At 34.8% G+C, this 21,786-nt stretch overlaps 2 protein-coding genes and 1 pseudogene across 2 annotated transcripts; 1 reads left to right on the forward strand and 2 right to left on the reverse strand.

Moving 5' to 3' along the window:
- On the reverse strand, positions 1–12,015 carry LOC105108464 (phosphoinositide phosphatase SAC1-like; annotated as a pseudogene).
- Positions 12,016–14,637: 2,622 nt separating this feature from the next.
- LOC105108465 (SSUH2-like protein) lies at positions 14,638–16,122 on the forward strand. The gene is made up of 4 exons (XM_011002784.1): positions 14,638–14,960; positions 15,302–15,361; positions 15,694–15,740; positions 15,858–16,122. Exons 1-4 carry the CDS (start codon positions 14,799–14,801, stop codon positions 15,943–15,945), a joined length of 357 nt encoding a protein of 118 aa, XP_011001086.1. The 5' UTR covers positions 14,638–14,798; the 3' UTR covers positions 15,946–16,122.
- Positions 16,123–16,188: 66 nt separating this feature from the next.
- Positions 16,189–19,025, reverse strand: LOC105108483 (putative cyclic nucleotide-gated ion channel 18). The gene is given in 2 exon segments (XM_011002804.1): positions 16,189–17,106; positions 17,109–19,025. Coding segments are annotated over 2 exon segments (2,103 nt in total). The 3' UTR covers positions 16,189–16,920.
- Positions 19,026–21,786: the final 2,761 nt, after the last annotated feature.

Here is a 21,786-nt window from a genome sequence, read left to right on the forward strand (position 1 = left end):
AGCGAAAGAGCAATGCATTTTCTGAGATATGTACTGACAAGGGAGGGTTTTATTGGACACACGCAACAGTGACTTTGCAGTCGATTGAATTTTCCTCTCAAAAGAATGTACATGTTAAGGCTACATGTACAAAGATGAGTTTCTTGCCCCAATCAAGATAGCATTCTTTTACCATTTGCATATTTTAACAAACGACTATATACTTTGCTTTTTTTTTTCTTCTTCCTGTATAAACAATTATTTACCTTTTTTCTGAGAACAAGAAACTTCTGTGTGCTCACAACAGTCATATCACGCATGCAAAGGCAGAGACTTTAGACCTTTGCTGTCTTTTCTTCCCCAATAATCCATCTTGTCAACCAACTTGGATCTGTGGCAAAGGGCTTGCATGACAGTGGTAAAATTCCAAGATCAGCACCAATGCGTTCGTAATCCATGCAGGCAGCTTCCATCTCTGCTTCAACACCAGAATCATCTACAACATCGATTGTGCTCACACGTAGAGCATTGGCATAGTGTTTCTCCTTGTCCAGATCATGCTCAAAGGGTTCCGTAGCTGGCCCCTGTCAACACATACTGTTCGTTAAAAGGTGTCCAGTTCACTAGAAAATAAAGATCCTTTCCTTCTGATATATATATATATATTGGGTTGCAAATGCAATTTCCACCGGTGCTATTCATGAAAACAAAAAGCCTAGCCTGTCCTATTTGCCAAGTAATCTCAAGCGTGCTTCATCAAAGAGCTTATAAATCAATTTACCTGGCATAATTCAGTATAATGTTTATATATCTCACTGCTTTCATCCGGATCACCTAGTACTAGGGTACCACCATAACAACCACTGGCTTCATCAACTGAGGTCATTGCAAGGTACCTAGAGACCAAAAAACAACTTGACACTTGAGTTGCCACAAACAAAAGGGAAATTAAACAAGAAGAGGGTACAAATCATAGAAATTGCAGCTTCCTGATTAGCATGCATTTTCTATTCAATGAATATAGTTGCTGAATGGATTAACATTCTTAATCAAGGAACATTATTAAAACATTTATGCAGGTGTTTAGACTCTTGCTTCAATCATAAGCCACTGATAGAGCTAAACTTTGACTCATATCAAGCCAACTTGGGAAGCATTGCATTGCAGGAAATAAAGTCACGAGCAAGGTGGTCTCTCTGAGAAATGGGGAGACAATGTATAAAAGTACCTTCGGAAGATATCCTCTTCATTGTTATCATCAACAGAAGAAAGCAAATTTAATTCTGAGTAACCATCAACATCAATCTCTTTACAAGATGCTCCATTTTCAATTTCACTTTTAACAGCCTTGGAGGCACTTCCACTCTCTTCATACTTTTTCTGGCCAAAAAGCCAATTTGGGGTTTTGAGCTGTATTTCACTGCAAAAAACACATGTTCAGTGAATATAGATAGCATTTGCAAAAGATAACGAGTACTACATCTTCCAGACTTTATGCCCCAAGCAACCCATTTCAGAGCAGGCAAGAGGCCAGTACCAATCAAAATTACAACTAGGAACAAAAATATGAAAGAACTTTATGATCTATAGACCATTTTTAGAATTTTCTCTAACGCAAATACACTTGGGGTCTGAAGGATAAAGACTTAAATCAGCATAAACAACATCAGTTTGTTACTTTCTCCAATTCCAAGCTAAGCATAACACTGAAAAATCCTCAATTTGCTTTCTTTGTTTCGCATGTTTTTGAAATTCAGTATCCCTCAATAAATCCTGATATTCCTTTCTCTCTTCACATTTTCAAATCATTTTATGTCCCAGTACCAAACCTGCCAAGGGGTAGACAGGAGAAAACAAACCAATAAACCATGAAGGAAATGCAAACAGCTTTCACTACTCTGAAAGGGCTAAGGGAAACAAGCAGAAAGATTCCTTTCAAGAGCAGATGTGTGCCCACAAATGCACGCAGCAGAGAGAAAATGACATAAGCAGGCTGTAAGTTACAGCTCCAGTTAAGGGATAACTTACATTGCATCAGGAGCCACACCTGAATTTCCTGTACTGCCACCTGCTCTGTGATCAGGTTCTCTACAAAGTCTTACATTCTTTATAGCACTACATGTCCGGTCAATCAATTTATCAAATGATGTCAACTTCATTCTTGAAAAATCCTCCCTGCAAGCTGGAATAGGGGCAAGAGTTATTCCAACTCCTACAGGCTTAGCATTGGTTTCTGAATTGCTGGAAAAGTAAGATGTAGTAAAATAATCAGAAGTTGATAAAATAGAGCCTTCTGGCTGAGTATGCATATATGTGCTGAATTTGAACAAAACCACCACTGATTTTTTTAATTTACCAATTATCTGGAAAGGGGGGATCTACTTCTCCTATCGCACTCCCATAGACATGAAGATAGTAGTCTGAATCCAACTCCCAAAGAGGAGATTTCCCTTCCTGTGGTTGGAAGTAACCAAGAAATCTGGAACGCAGCAGACATTGTAATTTGAGAACACACTTGAGGAAAGAAAGCTATTGTGCATCTATAATGCACAGAAAAATACTATTAATCACAAAAAATCTGAGAAAAATATTTTACAATCATATACAAATATAATCAATATCAAAGTATTACTTTGCTAATAAAACATGGAATATAGATCTTGCCTTTTGTGTTAGATTTTTGGTTAAATGTAACAACCTATTCGTGGTTTTTGTATTCCAAGAATTCAGTTAATTTTTTCATTTTAATGTGTTAGATTTATTTCTCTTATCCCCACGTATGAAATATTTAGCTTATTAAAACTAGAGTCCACAACTACAAAATAACAAGTATTAAGAATAGAAGCTATTCCAAAGAGGAAACATTTCACATAGACTACGATTCTTATTTGCAGGCAAAACACCAATTACTAAACAATCAAAAAATAAAAAATAAAAAAATAAGTGTGTTTGAGCAATAAAAAACATAATGAAGTACTTTTTGTTATCTTAACAAAAGTTTACATGCCCACTTACCATATAGAGTCTCCATAATCAAGTACTAGTGATAACACCTTGAAATAAAAAATAGCTTTATATTTAAAAAGCATCTATTCTCAGGTACTGAAAATTCACTATAAAGAAAATAACCATGCACTCAAATCAAGTAGAGAGCATGATGGAAAGATCTATTACAAATTTATTGCATCTTGCTTTTCACCATCGGTGTATGTATTGCTGTAGTATCGCTTGATAGACTTAATAAACTCCCTAGATTGAGTTGTAGCTTTCCACTTTCCCTGCCTCTCAGGGAACACCTAAAAACAAAAGATTGGTTTTGATATGATGACTGCAGTTATGAGAAAATTAAATCATAAAAAACCTTAAATTATTCAAGAGAAAACTTACAGTGTTATGAGCAGCGGAGCCACCATATTGCTGGGAAAGAGCATCCCCCATACTTTGATACATGTCCATAAGAGCAGCAGCAATGGTACTATCAGGATCAACTTTGGGCATGTCTGTCAGACCCATTGCAAGAAGTTGGCGTCCAAAAGCTGCTAGACCATAAGCATACTGGGCAACATTTGTACGATCCAAGCAGTCAATGCAGTTGGTACGTAGAACTCCACTTTGAAAACTTGGTCCTTCAGCACCAACCTTATCTTGTTTTTTCAGTTGACTAGAATCACTCTCTCTATCCCGATTAATCATAGAATTTAGATTTTCATTATTACTTCCAATCCTTGCAAGATCTCCTGAACTAGCTCTTAGATGTCTAAGAGAAGCATCCCTGTAGAGAATAAAATCAACTAAATACAAAATCCAGTCTACCTATTTTCATTTCTGTCAAGGCAAACAGCCTTGATGGAAAAAAGATGGCCAAGCATTATGCTTTTCTGCAACAGAAGACTAAATTACAAAATGGGAAGAAGACGTCTCTGGATTGCAGAACTTACAAGCACAAAAAGAAAGCTTTCTACTTTCATGGCTTCTTAACGTCCAAGGTTACCATGCTTATAATTGATTATAGTACTTTTTTTTTAACAAATGTAATGGACATATATTGAACGGCCATTGTTTGTAATCATTATAAATAATGAAAATCCCACAATCCACCACAGTACATGATCTTAAAGTATGACATTATAATGATAAAGCTGCTTTAAAATCTTCATATTGTGAACTAATCATGAAGTTTAATGACCTTCAATTACTTATCCGCAACATGGCTTATTCCACCTTGAATGTTTCTTCTTCTTTTTTTTTCATTTTTTTGGGCAACAAATTCCTACTAATCCTTCATAAGCCAAGGTTTGCAAATACTTTTCAAAAACCAAAATAAAAGGGGAAAGATGGATGACCCAGCATCTCAACAAAAAGGAATATCAAGCATTGGCAAACTAGGATTGAAGGTTACATTAGGAGTTCTAATCATAAAGTAACGTGAAAGTTTTAAGCAATTAAATAAATTCAACTAAAGAAACTGGAATACCTTCTGGTGCTTGTTTGACTAAGGTGGTCGGCTCTCCTCTTAACTGTGTTAGGTTTACCACTATAGTAAAAACCAGTCAAATCAAGTGCTTGACTTGCCACAGCACCTAAAACAGCCAAAACATTGGCAGACTTGCTTTGGAAACAGCAATTAAAAAAAATCAGTTCAAGGTGGTTATTAATTATAAAATAGCAGTTCATGTGAAAAGAAACAAATGTCTACCTCTTCGCAAACTTGTGAAAGTCCCAATGGATAAACTGAAGTTGTTTTTCTTCCGGGAGAATTGTGTTCAGATACTCAACTGCACTGGCAAACTCACGCCTTAGCATCATTTCTCTTGGCCTTTTTTCAACAGTCTGAATTTGAGCATTTAAATGAAATTCAGGATGACATAAACATTAGAAAAGACTTCCAATATGTGGTAAGCATGTTTGATAGAAGAAAACTTCTTAAATTAGATATAGCACAGAAAGATTAAACAAGAGAAAGTCACAGATAAATAAATTTGTCCATGTGTGAAAGCTGAATATTAATTTTGACAAGGCTTACTATAATTCATAATTATCCCAGAAACTAAAACAGATCCGGAAATGGTTTCCATAACTTCAAGATCCTCCATAAACTGACACTTCCTAGGGAGAAAGTGAGAGGCAGTTAACAAGGACATGCCATGTTCATCTGCTTTATCAAAGAGTGAGAGAAGTCTAGAGAAGTATGCTGGAAATAAAATATATTTTAAAAGGATTATTTAAACAGACACATCATTGCATTCTCCTCTGAAATATTAACACCGAAATCAATAACGTTTGCTAATTTTGATATATAATGAAGTGTGGAAATAAGCACTCACCATTTTAATATATATTTCCAGTTCAGGAATGAAATAACAAACTTGGGTCACCATTTATTAATGCCCTTGTTGGTATAGATAAAACATGAAGAAAATGCAAGACAGCCATTTAATGACATTCTAGTTGATAAAGCTGCATTTCTTTAAAGTCCTGTAAAGAACAATCAGAAATACTATAAAAACACGCACACTTATATAAAAGAAACTGACAGGGGCAACTAAATATTATAAAAACAAGAAAACGAACTCTAATCCCATGCAATCCTTTGTAAATTAAATCAAGTGCAATAATTATTCAATTGTGTAAAGTAAGATAATGCAAGATCCATACAACAACCTGCTAACAGACTCTAAAAAAAGCCTTGAATATATTAAGCACAAAAATGAATTTGAAAACAACCTTTATCAAATTAAGCACTATTATGGGACTGCCGTATCTCTTCATCAAGTCTTCAAAATGCAATTTCATTGCCTGGTAGGTAGGATCGTACTTTTGCACTGATATAGATTGGGAAATAAATATCAGAAGTCTTCTTTATATGAAGATAAATGCTAATTGATCTACATCACTGCAAGACCCAACAATAAACTAATCAAATGTGTTGAATCAATGGCCTTACAGAATATATCAGGTTTGGGACTTAATTGTGAAGCTTCTTGTGACCAGAAAAGGGGAATTGAACCACGCATCTGCACAACAGAACTCATTTTCCCCTTGCAACACCCAGCATCTTCATCAAGGACAATTTGCTCAGTTTCAACATCATTTGCAACTCTTCCCATATCATTAACCCCTCTTTTCAAGTAGCTGCACTCAATTAACATAAAGTTATTGCAAAAGATTTGTCTTAAATTTAAAATATATTTTACAGTGTTTCAGCTCGCTCCTCTGAAATAAGTAGATATAACTTCAAAGAAAATGAGGACACAAAACAAATGAAAATCTCTGGTTTCCCACAGGCCATCACAATCATTCAAATAATACCCCTCACAATGTAATGGCAGATGACTACATTAACACGGACCACAATATGTAGATCATAATATGGATAATGTCAAGAGAATATGAGTCTCATTATTCGATCTCTACACTTAAAAAAAAAGACAGCAAATGAAGCAAAGTTGTCAAAATCAAATCAGCAAACCCAGTCAAATACTGGCTGGGCCAGGTGTTTGGACTGCCAACCTGACCAACCCGGACCAATTTTAAAAGGTTGACCACGAACTAATAAAGGTGACCAATTGTAACAGGCGCACCAAGAACTAATAAGGGTGGCAGCCAGATAAAATTGTCAAGACAATTACACTTGGTGATTTTTTAATTCCTCTGCCCATGTGTCTGTTGAAAGGGAGGGCTCATCCATTTTATTAAGGAGGTAATTTCTTTTAGATTTTTTTTTTTAAATGATGTGAGACTTAGTTATTTTCTGGAGAATATACATCCTCAAAAATAGATAAATAATAGAATACATAACTTGCAATTATTATCCTTAGCCATTCCCTAGGTTCCATCAATGATACTTAACATAATTAGTGGTTTGAGAGTGGTTTGTACTGAAATTAAGAGAGAGAGAGAGAGATCTACCAATGTAGGATTATCAAGATAGAGTGGTTCACATGCACAAAATAAACATTACACGCATTTGCAGGGGAGATGTCAACTTGTCACACTCGCTAGCTGCAGTTCCCATCTGTCTTGTGAAGAATTTCTCTATTTATTTATTTGAGAGGTGGAGGCATGGCTAACCAAGGAATTGTCTTAGAGAAGCGCTAACCAACCAATCATTTTTCAGTCAAGAATCCAAACAAGCAATTTCAATCCTAATATCAAAGGAAAAGAAGACCATTAGGCTTCACTCTGTCACATCTAATCTCCTAAACTGACCACATCAAAATCAACTTCAACACAATCCGAAGGCAGCTTCTTATTGGTAATTAGGTACTTTCCCCAACATAGCTCATTGTAAACTTATGAACCAGTAAATTATCAACATACGTATCTCTAAATTTAAATAGAAACTAAGCCTCAATCCCCAACTCGTTGGGATCTCTCTGAATATGCTCTCAATACAATTACAAACAGGATCCTCTAATTTTGGGACCACTGTCAGTTCAATTCCTGGCTTTTAAATTTCAGCAGTCAGATCCCCCATGATTATTTTATGTTCAATCCAAATACATTGTAAAGATGTTGAAATATTAACATAAGAACAATACACGCACAGACAAACATATATATTGTCTACTTCCCACACGCATGGACTTGTGAGTGTGTGTGTGTGTGAGAGAGAGAGAGAGAGAGAAAGCCACAATAAAAGCTTGGCCTCTGGGCAGAATCCAGTGACATAAACCCATTTATTATGCTAGTAAAACATGAGACTTCAAGATGCAACTGAGCCTTACACATAGACAAACTTGTTCAAACCAAAACATACCGGGTACCAGCAAAATGTCAGAGCATCTGGAAACCAGTGAAACACTGAAGCCTCTCCCAAAGATTGACAACCTGATCTGCCATGATTAAGTATAGTAGAATTGGTTGAATTGCTTAATAAGCATTACACTCAACAACAATAAATTCATAAGCTATTATCAAGAAATCACATTGGACGAATGTATTTCTACAAGATAACTATGTATTTAGAAACAAAACCCAAATTATCAAGATATGTATCCTACTTCCAAAAATCAAAATCATATGAGGTAAAGCAGCAAGGGATATAGCAGACCTGATAACTCAGATTCGACCACAGAAACGAAGTTGTTATTTTATCTTAAAAGAAACAAATTATAAAATTCATCATTTCAGCTAGAGTTCTTCAAAAAGTATGTCCCAAGCATTCTCCAAATCTTCCAAAATTTACCCAAATTCATACTCCATTTCCATTAATTACTAGTAATGCTTGCCCAGCACAAACTACATTACATCTAAAATTATATTTGAACCATGGCCAAATTGTTTCTTAATATAGTGGATATCAAACAAATAATCAGCAAGAATATGGTAAAGATGTGTGCATATTTGTCATTTGTGCTACAGTTCTTCACAAATTATATTCCAAGCATCTCCAAATCTTCCAAAATTTAACCCTTTCTATTAAGTAACAGTGATGCTTCCAATTTTAGCCAGAAAGAATTACATGACGTCTGAAATTGGTTTTGAACCATGGTAAAAAATTTTCTTGAAAAACAGAATATCAAACCAAATTAATTGACAAGCATATAATAATGTTGTGTGCATGGTTGAAAGAGGTACAACTTAAAAGAAAACACAAAACTAGAGCAATAGCATGTTAAAAAATAAATTATCTCAAAAAAGCATCTGCAGGATTACAACAAGGATATATTGATGCATAAAATTTGTGTCAAATATTTAGCATGACACTTGATCATTGACAGATTAATTAGAGATACAACATATAAAAAGAATTGCATACCTGCTTAAAATTTCCATGCACTAATGCTATTGTCCAAATAGTATTACCACATCTAGACCGAATAGCTTGTGTTAGATATGCATTCCACACGAATATGTTATCATATGGCATCCTATCTTCACCAATTGACATCACATTCTTTTGCAAGCTTTGCATCACAGGATATGTATAGCTAAAGAAAAAATCTTTAGTCAAATCTACACTAGATAATAGCTTTTTGTACCTGCATTTGTGGCAACAGATAGAAGAATTATTCAGAAACTAAAAATCAGACTCATGCTAGACAAGGAATGAAAGAAATCTAACAGTACTAGATAAGACTGAAAGGAAATACATCAAAGCTTCAAAATTATATAATGAAAAACAGGTTTTATGCTCTTGAAGTAGATTGTGTTTACTCTCTTGCCCTTCCTTTTCCTTTCAATAAAATTCTTCATCCTCTTTATTTCCATCTCTAAGAACATTCATATTTTATGTTGTTTTAACTAGGGGCGAGTAAAAAAACCGACAAAGCAATTAAATCAAGAAAACCAGAAAAAATAACCTAAAAAACGGAACCATGAAAAAATCCAATTAAACCAATCAGAATATTTAAAAAAAAAAATTGGTTCAGTTCGATTTTGGTTTTATAAGCCTGAAATAAAAAACCAAACAGAACCGGTTTGGGAAAGAAATAAACCAAACCAAACCAAACCAAACCGAAAAGAACCCATTAGAAAGTCCAAAAAAAGCCCAAAAAACAATATAATTTTAAGTTTTTAATATAAAATAATCAAAACAAACTGAACCAAATCAAACCGAACCGAAACCGGTCAGTTCGAATCGGTTTCAGTTTTTTTCTTATATATTTTACAAAATTTCAGTTTGGTTGTTTTTAAAGGTAAAAACTGAACCGAACTGAAAATGATCATCCCTAGTGTTAACATATATATATGCATCCATGCATACATACATATAGAAGCCCAAAAGGACTACCCTCGATCAAACAAATAATTTAAAATGATATGCATGTCAATATTCTCTCAACTATAGATTTTTTTCCCTTTTGATAAGAGAAGAAATAATTTAAAATGAAACAAGAAAGATATAACTACAAAGGCCGCACACCATTTGTGCTCTGTATTCACTAGATAGTAATAAATAAGGAAATGGAATGCATGTTTGTGTTTTCTTTTGGGGGATTTCTTGTTCTCCTATTCATTTCTTTTCCTTCTTGAATGCTATCAAGTGCTTTGAGAATTGCAAATTGATTATTCTTGATTAGGGATCCTCTTGTACATTTCCCACTTACAAGGTTAGAAATATCTTCGGCAATTTCAAGGCTATTTTATTCCTCTAAACAACTATTTTACTACATGATCTCTCACTTTTCTGGCCATAAACACCATGCTTGCTCATTAGGATAAAGAAAACAGGAACCATTTTTCATTCATAAGAAACATTAAAGATTGATGCTACGGGAGGAGAGAAAGGGAGTCTATGTACTAAGCAGTATTAAGTAATACAAACTAGCACCTTTCACTACTGATTTGGATAAATTGTCCTTATAAGATTCTCTCAGATTTCACATTAAATTAGCACTTCCCAAATTGAAATGGACAAGGAGTCTTAAAAAGCTTCTGTAATATATATATATATATATTTGTAATTTTAAAATACATGCCTCATAAGTTCTTCATTTCAAGCTACAAATTGAATTGTTTGAGTCATGCCAAAAGGCATCTTTACTTAATGATAATGGCAACAATGTCCAACAAATTTCCTACATAGTGTTGTCTATGAGCTTAAAAATTCTGCAATCATGTAAAAAGCCACCAGTAAAGCTGGTTTTATCATTAGTCACTGATATCATCTTCAGCGTGAATGTGAAATAAGAATTTACTTCCATAAAAACTGTTTTACCTTCCTGGTGAAGTAGGACAGGAGAAGCTGCAAATAAGGGGTGATAATTACCACATAACACACACACAAACAAATGGGCGGATGGGGTGGAGTAAGTGAATAACCATATTGTCATAATATAGAGAACGGACAGAGAAGGACAAATCAAGAAGAGAATGCGTGTGTGAGTGTGTTTCTAATGTTAATTTCCAGAAATCATGAATTCTAGATGACGAAATGAAAAGGCACAAGTAGACAGCAGTGCGTATCAGCAAAACGATAAAATTGTATGCAACCCCACATAAAGCGAGATAGGGGCAGGGCTGGGGGCACAAAGCAATCAATCAGGAGCATGCAAAGGAAATTAAATACCTTATCTCAGCTTTAGAATGAGCCAAATCAGTTTGAACTGATACATGCGGAATGGTAATCAATTGGCTCTCGTCTATGCCATATATCACATGACCACAAATAAATCCTATTTGCCGACGCTTTGTTACTAGAATCAAATAATAAGACTCCAGAAACTTAATGCAACCTTAAAAAGAACACCAAAAGAACACAACAAGTAAAACCACTGTCACAAAGAAGTCCACATCAAAAACATAAAAATACACAAACAAGAATTGGTCAACCAACACTAACCTGCAATCCCATAAGCCTTCACTACAAAGTTTAGGCCCCCAGTGGCACGATTCCCTTCAGCTATTCGCTGAAGCAAGTTGTTTATTTCTTGTGGAGAATAAACAACTAGATCTTCACTAATATTGAGATCAGACGGCTCTGATCGATCAATCTTCAATACCCGAAACAGTTTCCTGTTCCTGTCACTCCCGACTAGATAAAATCTCTGATTAAGAAAAAATCAAGAATATTTTTATTAGTTATGTTTTAATTTCTTCCGAAAACAATGAAATTCTTAATTAAACTAAAGATTCAAGAAATTTAAATATTAACCATCAATCAATTCAAATCAACTGAAACCGCCATTACACGAAACCCTAAATACTAAAAATCTAAAAAATTCTACCGTTTTCTAATTTAATCTTCAAATTCCAAAATCCAAGCACAAATTTCAAATCAAAAGAGATAAAAGAATGATTCAATTTTGCTACTTGTCTAGTCTCGTAGAGTCTAAATTTCTCGAGCGAGTAAGAATTGGGGTCGTTGGAAGGTTGTAAATTGGCGGAGGAATCGACGTAAGGAGGGAATTTCGATTTCGAATTATCCGATTTCGCCATGGAAATGGCGGGGGGTTCGTTGGGGAGCTTAAGAAATGGAGACAGCTGGCTTGCTAAATCGCCATGGAGGTGTTTGCTTTGAGCTTAGCAGTCAGAGGAGGGGAGAATAGGAATTCGGTAACGATAAAAGAAGGCTTCGTTTATGGCAAGTCTCCAAAATCTATTTATAGCTATCTTAAAAACGGAACACTGTTCAAAAACCCAATTTTTTTATTCATGCATTTCCTTTTATTTTAACAAAAACATGTATTTTAATGAGAAGCATTGTTTTCAAAGCAAAAACTTATCATCATCGTGAAAGCAAGCAAGCTTCAACTAAAAAATAAAAAAATCATTAAATGATCATTTTCATGCACCTATGAAAAATATAAAAATTGAGAAAATAATATAAAAAGTCTACCACTGATTGCTTGCTAAACATTAAACCTTGATTCTTAAAATGAACATGACAATGAATGAGTTCTTACCAAGAACAATGGCGACGTTGACAGCTTACTCATTATGGGAAAGACAGTCGTGATAACTTTCTATATTTAAAATTCCTGTTGTGTTTAGCCTTGCTTTATCACCCAAAGCTACCCACAAAATTTGCTGGGTCTTTGAAATGAAAACAATAAAGCACTTCAATTTTTATTGCTGACAAAAAAAATGATATTTGTTCTTAGAAAAGCGCATATAAAACATGAATAAATACAGGCACAGACTCCCCGGCCTCTGTCAAAACTCTCTACAATCCCATGCTTCCTTTCTTTGTGCTGCCACATGATTTATTTAGGTTTATCTAGGCTTTGTTCACAAATGCATGCTGTTTTGCTTTCTACTACAAAGGTTTCTTTCTTCTTCAAGTCCCCTTTGCACTGCCACAACTTCCCATCCCTTTATTATCTTCTTCATCTTTTAATTATGCCCATGTATAAAGTTGCCCGCTGTCTTGCCATTTATTGTTCCAAGATAGTCATGATTTTAAAGACTTGGAAGTCTTAAATCTTTATATTTTAATGCCGTCAATATTAGCATTTTTCTTTATTATAAAAGCAAAAAGAAGAATTTCTCTCGTAATTTCTTTGTTTTGATCATATGTATTGTCCTTTCACCCATTTTTTTCCCTTCAAAAAATGCTTTCTTCTTCAGCTTTATGCAGCTTAATCTGACCTTTTTCAGTTATTCTTCTTCCAATAATCAGCTTCTCTTTCATTTCCTATAAAAGGCTGTATGGCGCTACTTTAACACCTTCACTTTATGCTTACATTTACTTTCTCAACAGATTAATTTACAAACAACATCATTTAGGCAACTTATTATACATCAGTTTTTTCCTTTCCATCAAATTATGGGTGAAGACATTTTGTCATTGTCAATATAACAGATCTGCGTCTAGAACAAATACCTCCCACTTAATGCAATGTTCATGCTTCAGATGTTATGTTTCCAGCACAAATATACCTTTCATAAATATAGTTATGCCTTCAGATATTTGGCCTTTAATTTCGATTTTAGATGATGCTTTTCTATGCATAACTTGGATTGTTTCTACGATGCAGGATAACTGATTCCAGACCACCATGTGTATGATAATTACAACCAGCACCATGTGTTCGAGCTACTACTCAATCCATGGAAGCTCTATGGTCACTTTTGCTAAAGAAGCTGGGAGCCCCTTTCTTTATTTGCAATATGCTTTTGTTTATAGCTTTTGTATTGGATTTTATCACTTTCGTCTTCTTCTTCTTCTTCTTCTTCTTCTTCTTTTTTTGTTTGTAGTGCAAGGATGTTGTGTATATATCTTTGATAATTACCAAAGTGGCCGCATCATACACTAACGATCTTCTATTTGTCTTTTGCCTTGCAATTTCAACTTCCAAATCTACCATGTTCGTTCTTACAAGAACAATTTACATGTTACTATTTTTTTTTTTAAATATTCTCCCCCCAGTTCATCTAATCAAAATACTATTTAAAAGTATATAAATTATTCTTTTTTTAATTTACATAAGATAATGAATCATCTCTTTTATTCATTTATTATCCTATTCTTTTTTTAATTTACATAAGATAATAAATCATCTCTTAATCACTTATATATTTTCATATAGTTTATATTATATCAAATATTTATTCATCTATTATTCTTAATTAAGACAACATATAATAAAATCAAAAGATAAAACTCTTTATATAAAATAACTTAGTGATATCAAATCCAAAAATTATTTACACAAGCATTACGTGAGTTTTTTCATAACAACAAATTATTTTTTTATATGGAGCTCTCATATAGATCAATTCAGTATACATATTATATAACAAACACTTATATCTTAGTTCTAGGTATTTTTTATACCTTAACTTATTTAAGAATAACTATTTTTTAATTAAAAAAACATAATATAAGCTAATTTCGAAGACTTTAATTAATATCTAATTTTAATAGAGCATTAACCAAGAGCATTTAGGAACAATGTTTTGATGCAATAGTAATTTTATAATTATAATAACTTTATAATTGTCTTTACAAAATATTTTTGTTCGATTTTATAATTATAATAACTTTATAATTATCTTTACAAAATATTTTTGTTCCAGTAACTTTATTTTTATTATTAAAAAATCATTAAAAAATATTAAATAAATTTTAAAAATAAATAAAATTTTTATTAAAAGTTAAATATATTTATATAAACAAAATCAATATAAAATATAACCAATATGTGAGATTCAAAGCTTATACGATAACATAAATAACCAGTCATTTCTTTTAAAGCACCTGTGGACCAGGTGAGAAAGAGGATAATGGCCCATAAAAAGTTTGTGGCTCTGGCAATTTCCTGCTATGGTATCACCTCTTTTACCACAACCAAACATCAAGGACCATAAACTGATCACATTTCAAGTCCCAGGGGAAGAGCGACGTTGTTAGATTCATCAAGCGAAAAACAATGACCAAATTATATCTTTTGTGTGGCCATAACTTGATCAGTCTTCCCGCATTAACAATCCATCCCGGGTTTCGTCCCAGAATATGTAACATGTGCCCAGAGAAAAAACTGAGAACAGTTGCAGTCTTTGCTGCAAAATCTGGTGGATTTTCACTCAACTCGGTAAGATATATATTCCTATGGTGATCTTTTTGAGCTCTTTATGATCCAATGAGGCAAATCCATGATTATCAGTATTATTATTAGATAAAAATGCACTGGATAACCAATTTGACTGGCACTTGAGTTTCATTGCAAATTGCAATGATGTATATTTGTTGTTTAGCTGCTGCGACAGTGTGCATTAATGGGACTAGAATGGCAGTTTTTTATGATGTTATCAAGAGTGATAACTCTACACGCTTTCCCTAATAAGAGTGAAGACTCTACGCTTCTTGGACTATGCATATGTGGAGAAATTCAATACTGCTCGTCTTTAATATCCTTCATCACGTGTCTTGCAGATTCTGAACGGATGTAAAACTTGTGGGGGCAAAGGTGCAATGGAGTGTGCAGGCTGCAAGGTATTGTCCCTTCAACGTGTCTTGTCAGTGTTTTCATACATGGAGTTGATTTTGTAAGAACCCCAGGGCAGAGCATATTCCGAATTGCCCTGTTTGTGCTGCAAATATTTAACTCTTTCTTAACGAAAATAGTAGTAATAATAATAATTCCACTGATTTTTTGCCCTGATTGTGACTTTGTCTACACCTCCTAGCTACCCTTTTCCTGTCAGAGAATATTTCATTATGAATTCTAGAGGGATATTAGTTCTGAATTGTAACTCATTGAAATGTATGTGCCTTTTTTAGTCTCATCTGAAATACTGCATAACTAATGATTCTTTTTTCTCCAGGGAACGGGTAAAAATAAGAAGAATGGAAATATCTTCGAGCGTTGGAAGTAATTTTTCACCTATTTTGGAAGAACTTAATTAGTTGCGTATCATTTTATATGAAGGATATTACATTCAAAATTTTCTCTTTTATTTGTTTCTGAGGAAATTTAATATGGTTTCAGATGTTTTGATTGCCAAGGATTTGGCTTGAAGAGCTGTCCTAGTTGTGGGAAAGGAGGGCTGACGCCAGAACAAAGAGGGGAAAGATAACACTCAGAAAATCGAGTGTTCTTGAGTTACTGTCGTTTAAGGAAAGGAAAATCATCTTTCATTGATTTAGCATGTACCAGCCTGCACCATCATGTGCGCAAATGCTTTTCTTATTCAAGATTCAGCAATCCTAATGTTCAGAATATACATATTAACAGACCTAGTCTTGAGATGGTTTATATATATATATATATATATATATATATATATATATATATATATATATATATATATATATATATGTGGCAATTAGAAAATTCCAAAATGTTCTATATTGCAGATTCTATGACCATGATATTTTATCTCTACTGGGGCTGGAAATTGGGGATGGAATTGGAGAAGGCAAAGATGTGCTTAGTGCTCACAGGAAGGAAGTGCATCATTCGAAACAAACTGTCTGTCGAATTTGGTTTATAATTTTCTGGCTTACTGAATTCTGTTGCACTGTCTCCTGAGTAGTACAATTATCCCAATCACTATGGCACAACTAAAGCTATTCCAGAAACCAGTACTAGTGCTTGTTGGATATCATTTTGATGAAGCTATAAAATGTCTTAACGATGATCAAAGTGAGATGCAGCTTCTTACACAGATCTGAAGAGTAAGCCATCGGCCACTATGGAAGGCTTAACACAAAGATCATGGAAAGCGAGAAGTATGGCTACCATCTTGAGTTGCAGATTAGTTGTGCTTCACCAGCCTCAACTTTCAAATCAAACGCCTTACTACTTTTATTTTTATTTTGTTTCAACTGCGCCTTGAACTATTTTATTAAAACTATTTGGCAGCTTATGATGAAAAATTTAGACACATTAAATTAAGAAAGTGATAATGCATCCAGTCAAGCAGTGCACGTACATCTTAAACAAATTTCTGACTACTTTCTGGTCAGCGCCACTTTCTTTCATTTACAGCCAGTTTTTCCTGTATGAAATCAAAATCTTCTTGGTCAAATTGAAATCAGACACATCTGATTTACACAAGTGTCCCATGTTTAAGCTGGAGGAAGCAGAACGAACCACTCTTCTGGTGAATCTCTGCTTTAGTGTCTGCGGAAAATCTTGAAGCCAAGGTTGTGGCTACGAGATGATAGACATTGTCTGCGTTGTCATCGATTACATCCCACCACTCTACTCCTCGTAATCTCCGTCTGCTTGATCGTCACTATAGTAATATTCTCGCTCAGGAATTTGAATGTACCCAATGCTATTTCGCAAAGCTAACTCCTTTGTCATCTTTCTCTTTTTATACCTTCTCCAAACAGATTGTATTAAACAAGCAGCCCATGTTCTCCATTGGTGAGAATAGTACCTAAAAGCATGCTGCAACTTCTTGCTTTGCAGTCGCTTGAATTGATGTGCAAAAAATTTAAGGTCTTTAGCTTCAAGTGCAAAAGCTTCAACTTCAGAAAGGGCTTTCACAGCTCGTGTTGAAGAAGGCAGGTTTGCACTTGATATTGGCATTAAGGCCCAAGTGAGTAATTCCTCACCACAGAAGTCACCAGGTCTAAGGGTGATGGAATTGAAGAATCCAGACCTTCCTCCATTAGTGGTTGAGCTCTCTAATTGTCCTCTGATGACAAACAACATCTCATTTACTGGATCACCCTCTCGAACTATGTAAGTTCCCTCGGTACTCAATGATGACACCAGGCGTTCACATATGGCATCGAGTAGCTGGTCATCCATTTGTGAGAAGAATGGGACGCGACGAACAAGGGCCAGAGATAAGTGTCGCTGAATTTCTCGTCGGAGGTCCAAAGGCAATGAATGCAGTATCGATTCTTCATGAACTCCTCTAGTAGCAAGCCATTTGTGCTGAACAAATCGGCGAACACGTTCTTGCAAATCTGGAGGTAACTGACGATGCCTCATCCACTCTTCTGTATCCCTCCGCTTAATCCTCCACTCTTCAACTCTCACCGTCATTGATTGCAAGTTTGTCTGCATGTTGCCAATTAACTGTGCCGAGAGAACTAAACCAATAATGCATATGAGAATACAGAACACATTCTCACCCAGAAATGTGCTCGTTTCCAAGGTCTGACCATATGAGCTCAGATTTCTTAAGCCCCACCAGAGACAGTACAAGAACTTCTCAATGAAACGTGAGGAAGCAACATCATTGATAAAAGCATCAGCAAATATTCCATACTTAAACGTGAGAGTGCTGTTACGTGCATCACAATTAGCAGGAACATCGGTAACATTCCTCCAATATTGGCGTTCAGGATTTCCCAAACTATTACAATCTAGATAACTATGGATGCAGCCAACAATTCCTGCTTTATTCTCTTTCGTACATTCTGATTTCCAGCAATAGAATTGCCTCCCCATGGACAATGTATACCAAGAAGCACCTAATGCATGGCTGGCCAGCATGTAAAGAATTAGATTGTATCCAGCTCCAGCCCAAGCAGCCTTGGCAACAAAGCCTGTAGATCTTACAATCCTTTGATGCAAAGGAAAGATAAGAAACATTCTGGGAATGTATTGAATAAGAACGATAAGCGAGAGCGTGGTGTTGGCATGGTCAGTGCTGTTGTTTCTTGTGGCCGGAATTACTAACCAGATGACAATCTGAGGAAGCGGAAGCGCAGCAGCCAGATCAACGAGGAAATCAGACTTGAGATAACGCATTGCAATCTCCTTAGCATCAATAACAAGTTCGCCCCGTCCAAAAACTCTAGAACTAGGAGCAACAAAAGCTGTACGAAACTTCATAAGAATATGAAGGGAGAAAAACATGTCTGCAATGGACCTAAAATACGTAATCAACACAGAAAGTTGTTTGTCGATGGATAAGCAAACATAAATATAGTCTGAATGGATAGTAATTCGGTCTCGGTTCTGAGGACCGACATAAGGGAGGTAAAAGTAGAGAGGGTCGATGAAGAGTGCAATGATGGAAGTGAGAAGGAAGACATGGTTCCAATACATTACAATCTCGCTGTCCGGATCCAGTATCTGGTACCGCCATAGGATTTGGAGAGGGTTAGGATCTGTTGTGCTGGTGGCATGATGGTGGTGGCGCCTGAAGCGGCGGAACTTTGCTGTTGGGGTGTGAATAAGTCTATTCATGATCTAATTCCACGGAAGTGTAGCAGGACTATTGATCTGATCCCAAGATGCGTGGAGGATTGGCTCCTGTTCTGTTTCTTGATCCTTGATATTTATTCATTCATCAAAATATATACATATAGACACAGTGGGGGAATTCAAAGCAAAATATTGATATTTCAATACACTTTAAACAGGATCGTTGCATAGGAGATGGTGGCTGGGGGGTAACTGGGGGTGGTGGTTTTGCCTCTTCTTTTAGCTGATGGTGGTGGTGTTTGCACAAAGTAGATTTTGGTGGGAAAGGAAAGAAAGAGCGTGCAACTAGGAGTCAAGACTAGAAACGCGGGAAAATAAAGTTAAATTTGGAGAAGAGAGACGTTATTTATTGATTTCCTACCTAGCTGAGACCCCCAGGGAGAATGGACAGCAACAACATGATCAGAGCAAGAGTTGTGCCTCCGTGTGTTTCTACAAAGTTTTGTTTCTCTTTCGGCTTGTCTGAATCAATTCTAAACTAAAAAAGAAAATTGAATAGTTGAAGATATCGTGTTTCCTATTTAGACCTAAATTATTGACTCATTATACATCTGAGAAGAAAGCATTCAACATCAAATTCATTCAAAAATAGCTAGGAAGATACATAAAAGTATTTTGCCAATGCAACTGACTGGTCTTTGTCATATGCTTTGTAAACTCTACCACGCTCATGTATCTCCTCTAGAAAATCTTAACATTGTGCTAGGTAGATCCTAAAATCTTTAGGTCCATATTCTCGCTCTTGATCAGCAATGTACTGGCAGATGAGGCCTTGCGAAGGCTACGCCCCTGACGATTTTGTCCATTGTAGCAGATTAAGATAGCAGCAGCTGCCAAATTTGTATCACTGATATCCATCCAGTGCTCTAGTTACCTTTGTTATTGGCGTTAAACTTCTTCATTATCCTTTTTTTAGCGTGTTTGCATCATTACTAGAATGTTTTTGTAGTGTTGCGAGACGAGCTCGTTCTTTTATAGCAAAAAAAAGAGCTCTCTCTAACTCCTTATTAGCATCTTAGGCTTCATCGAGTTTATCCTTTAGGCTCTTCATTTACCCTTTGTAATTCTTCTTCAGCCCAAGCTCTAACTATTCTTTCCAATCCCATGTCAAACTCTAGCTTTCGGTACTTAAGCCATAGTCGCTCAATGGTAACCTTTCTATCATGTGCACTGTTTGGCTGTTTGCTATCTCTTTATGCTTCAGTGTATAGCTGCTATAACATGAAATGCTAAACAGGAATTCTTGTCTTCAAGATGTGTTTATTTAATCAGTAGGAAGAATATGGATTTTGATTTTCTCCCCTTTCAAGACATTGAAATCGATGAATGGTTAATTGATTGATGTGCAGGTCACGGTGACATGATTTTGCTACTGTATTTTCATATGCTATTTTACATAAAGACAATATCTTCCTGCTCTAATATCTACTTATTTAAGTTATTTTCATTTTGTTATTGTACTCCACACAGTTATCCGTCAATGACCCAATCATTTGAGGTTTCAATTCCCCGATTAACTGTGTTAGTAAATGATATATGTAAAGAATTAATTAGAAAACAAAAAACAAAAAATAAAAAGAACAAAGATGAAAAATATAAAGTATAAATAGTAAAAACTCATTGATAAAGTTATTGTTATCCTTTTTATTTTATTTATAAAATAAATAAAACATAATAAAAATATAAAACATAACAACCATAATCTACTTCATTTAAAGAGCTATATAACTTATTCTAAGTAAGTTTCAAATTTAAAAAAATAAAAATAAATTAAATAACATCAAAATAATAATGTTACTAACAAATAAATATTAATAAAAAATAAAATACGACTAAGATATTAATTTCAACTTTGGTGTCATTACTTCAAGACTTTTTCTTGGTTCCAAACTTGTATATTACTATCCCCCATTTAAATCTTCAAGTCTATTTTTAGCTAAAAGCTTGGTCTGCTAATTATTCTTTTGAAGTGAAATATATCATCTCTAGTTCCTTTCTTGCTGGAATTGATTAATAGCATGGAACTTGATCTTAATATACTTGGTCCTGTCATGAAAAACATAATTTTTTGAAATAACTATTGCTGATGTATTGTCATAGAACAATTCTATAGGACTTTATTGATCAAAGTCTAGATCATTTAGCATTTTTCTTAGCCATATCAATTGTTTTACTGCCACGTATGCTGCTATGTATTTTGCCCCCGCAGTGAAATGTGCAACCACTAATTATTTTTTTAAGTTCCAACAAAAAATGCTTCCTCCTATAGCAAAACATTAACCTGAGGTGCTCAGCATTTCTTCATCACTTCCAACCCAATCACTATCAGAAAAACCAACAAGTTTAACAAAACTAGATTTCAAAAAATGCATGCCAAACTCTAGGGTCCTTTTCAAATATCTTAGAACTCTCTTGGCTGTAACAAAATGAATTTGACTTAGACATTGCATGAACATAGAAAGGTAATTGACATTAAAAACAATGTATGGATGTGTAGAAGTTAAATACAACAAGCTGTCAACTAAACTTGTATAGGCTTTACCATCAATTTTGGGAGCTCCATCCTCCTTCATTAGTTTTTATCCTAGTACCATAGGTGTACTGACTGGTTTGTAATTTTTCATTGCAAATTTGTTTAGTAGCTTTATAGTAAAACTTTTTTGACATAGGAAATAACCTTGCTCCTACTGAGTTACTTCCATGCCTAAAAAGTATGATAACAAACCAAGTTCATTCATCTCAA

Source organism: Populus euphratica, unplaced genomic scaffold, assembly GCF_000495115.2.
Source record: "Populus euphratica unplaced genomic scaffold, PopEup_1.0 scaffold312.1, whole genome shotgun sequence".
In the NCBI taxonomy this organism is placed as follows: domain Eukaryota; kingdom Viridiplantae; phylum Streptophyta; class Magnoliopsida; order Malpighiales; family Salicaceae; genus Populus; species Populus euphratica.

Bases quoted from the DNA above. Each gene is read 5' to 3' on its own strand.
- LOC105108465 (XM_011002784.1), top strand. From the start codon at position 14,799: ATGACCAAATTATATCTTTTGTGTGGCCATAACTTGATCAGTCTTCCC. The intron at 15,362-15,693 runs GTATTGTCCCTT...TTTTTTCTCCAG, and splicing joins TGGAGTGTGCAGGCTGCAAG to GGAACGGGTAAAAATAAGAA. The intron at 15,741-15,857 runs GTAATTTTTCAC...ATATGGTTTCAG, and splicing joins AATATCTTCGAGCGTTGGAA to ATGTTTTGATTGCCAAGGAT.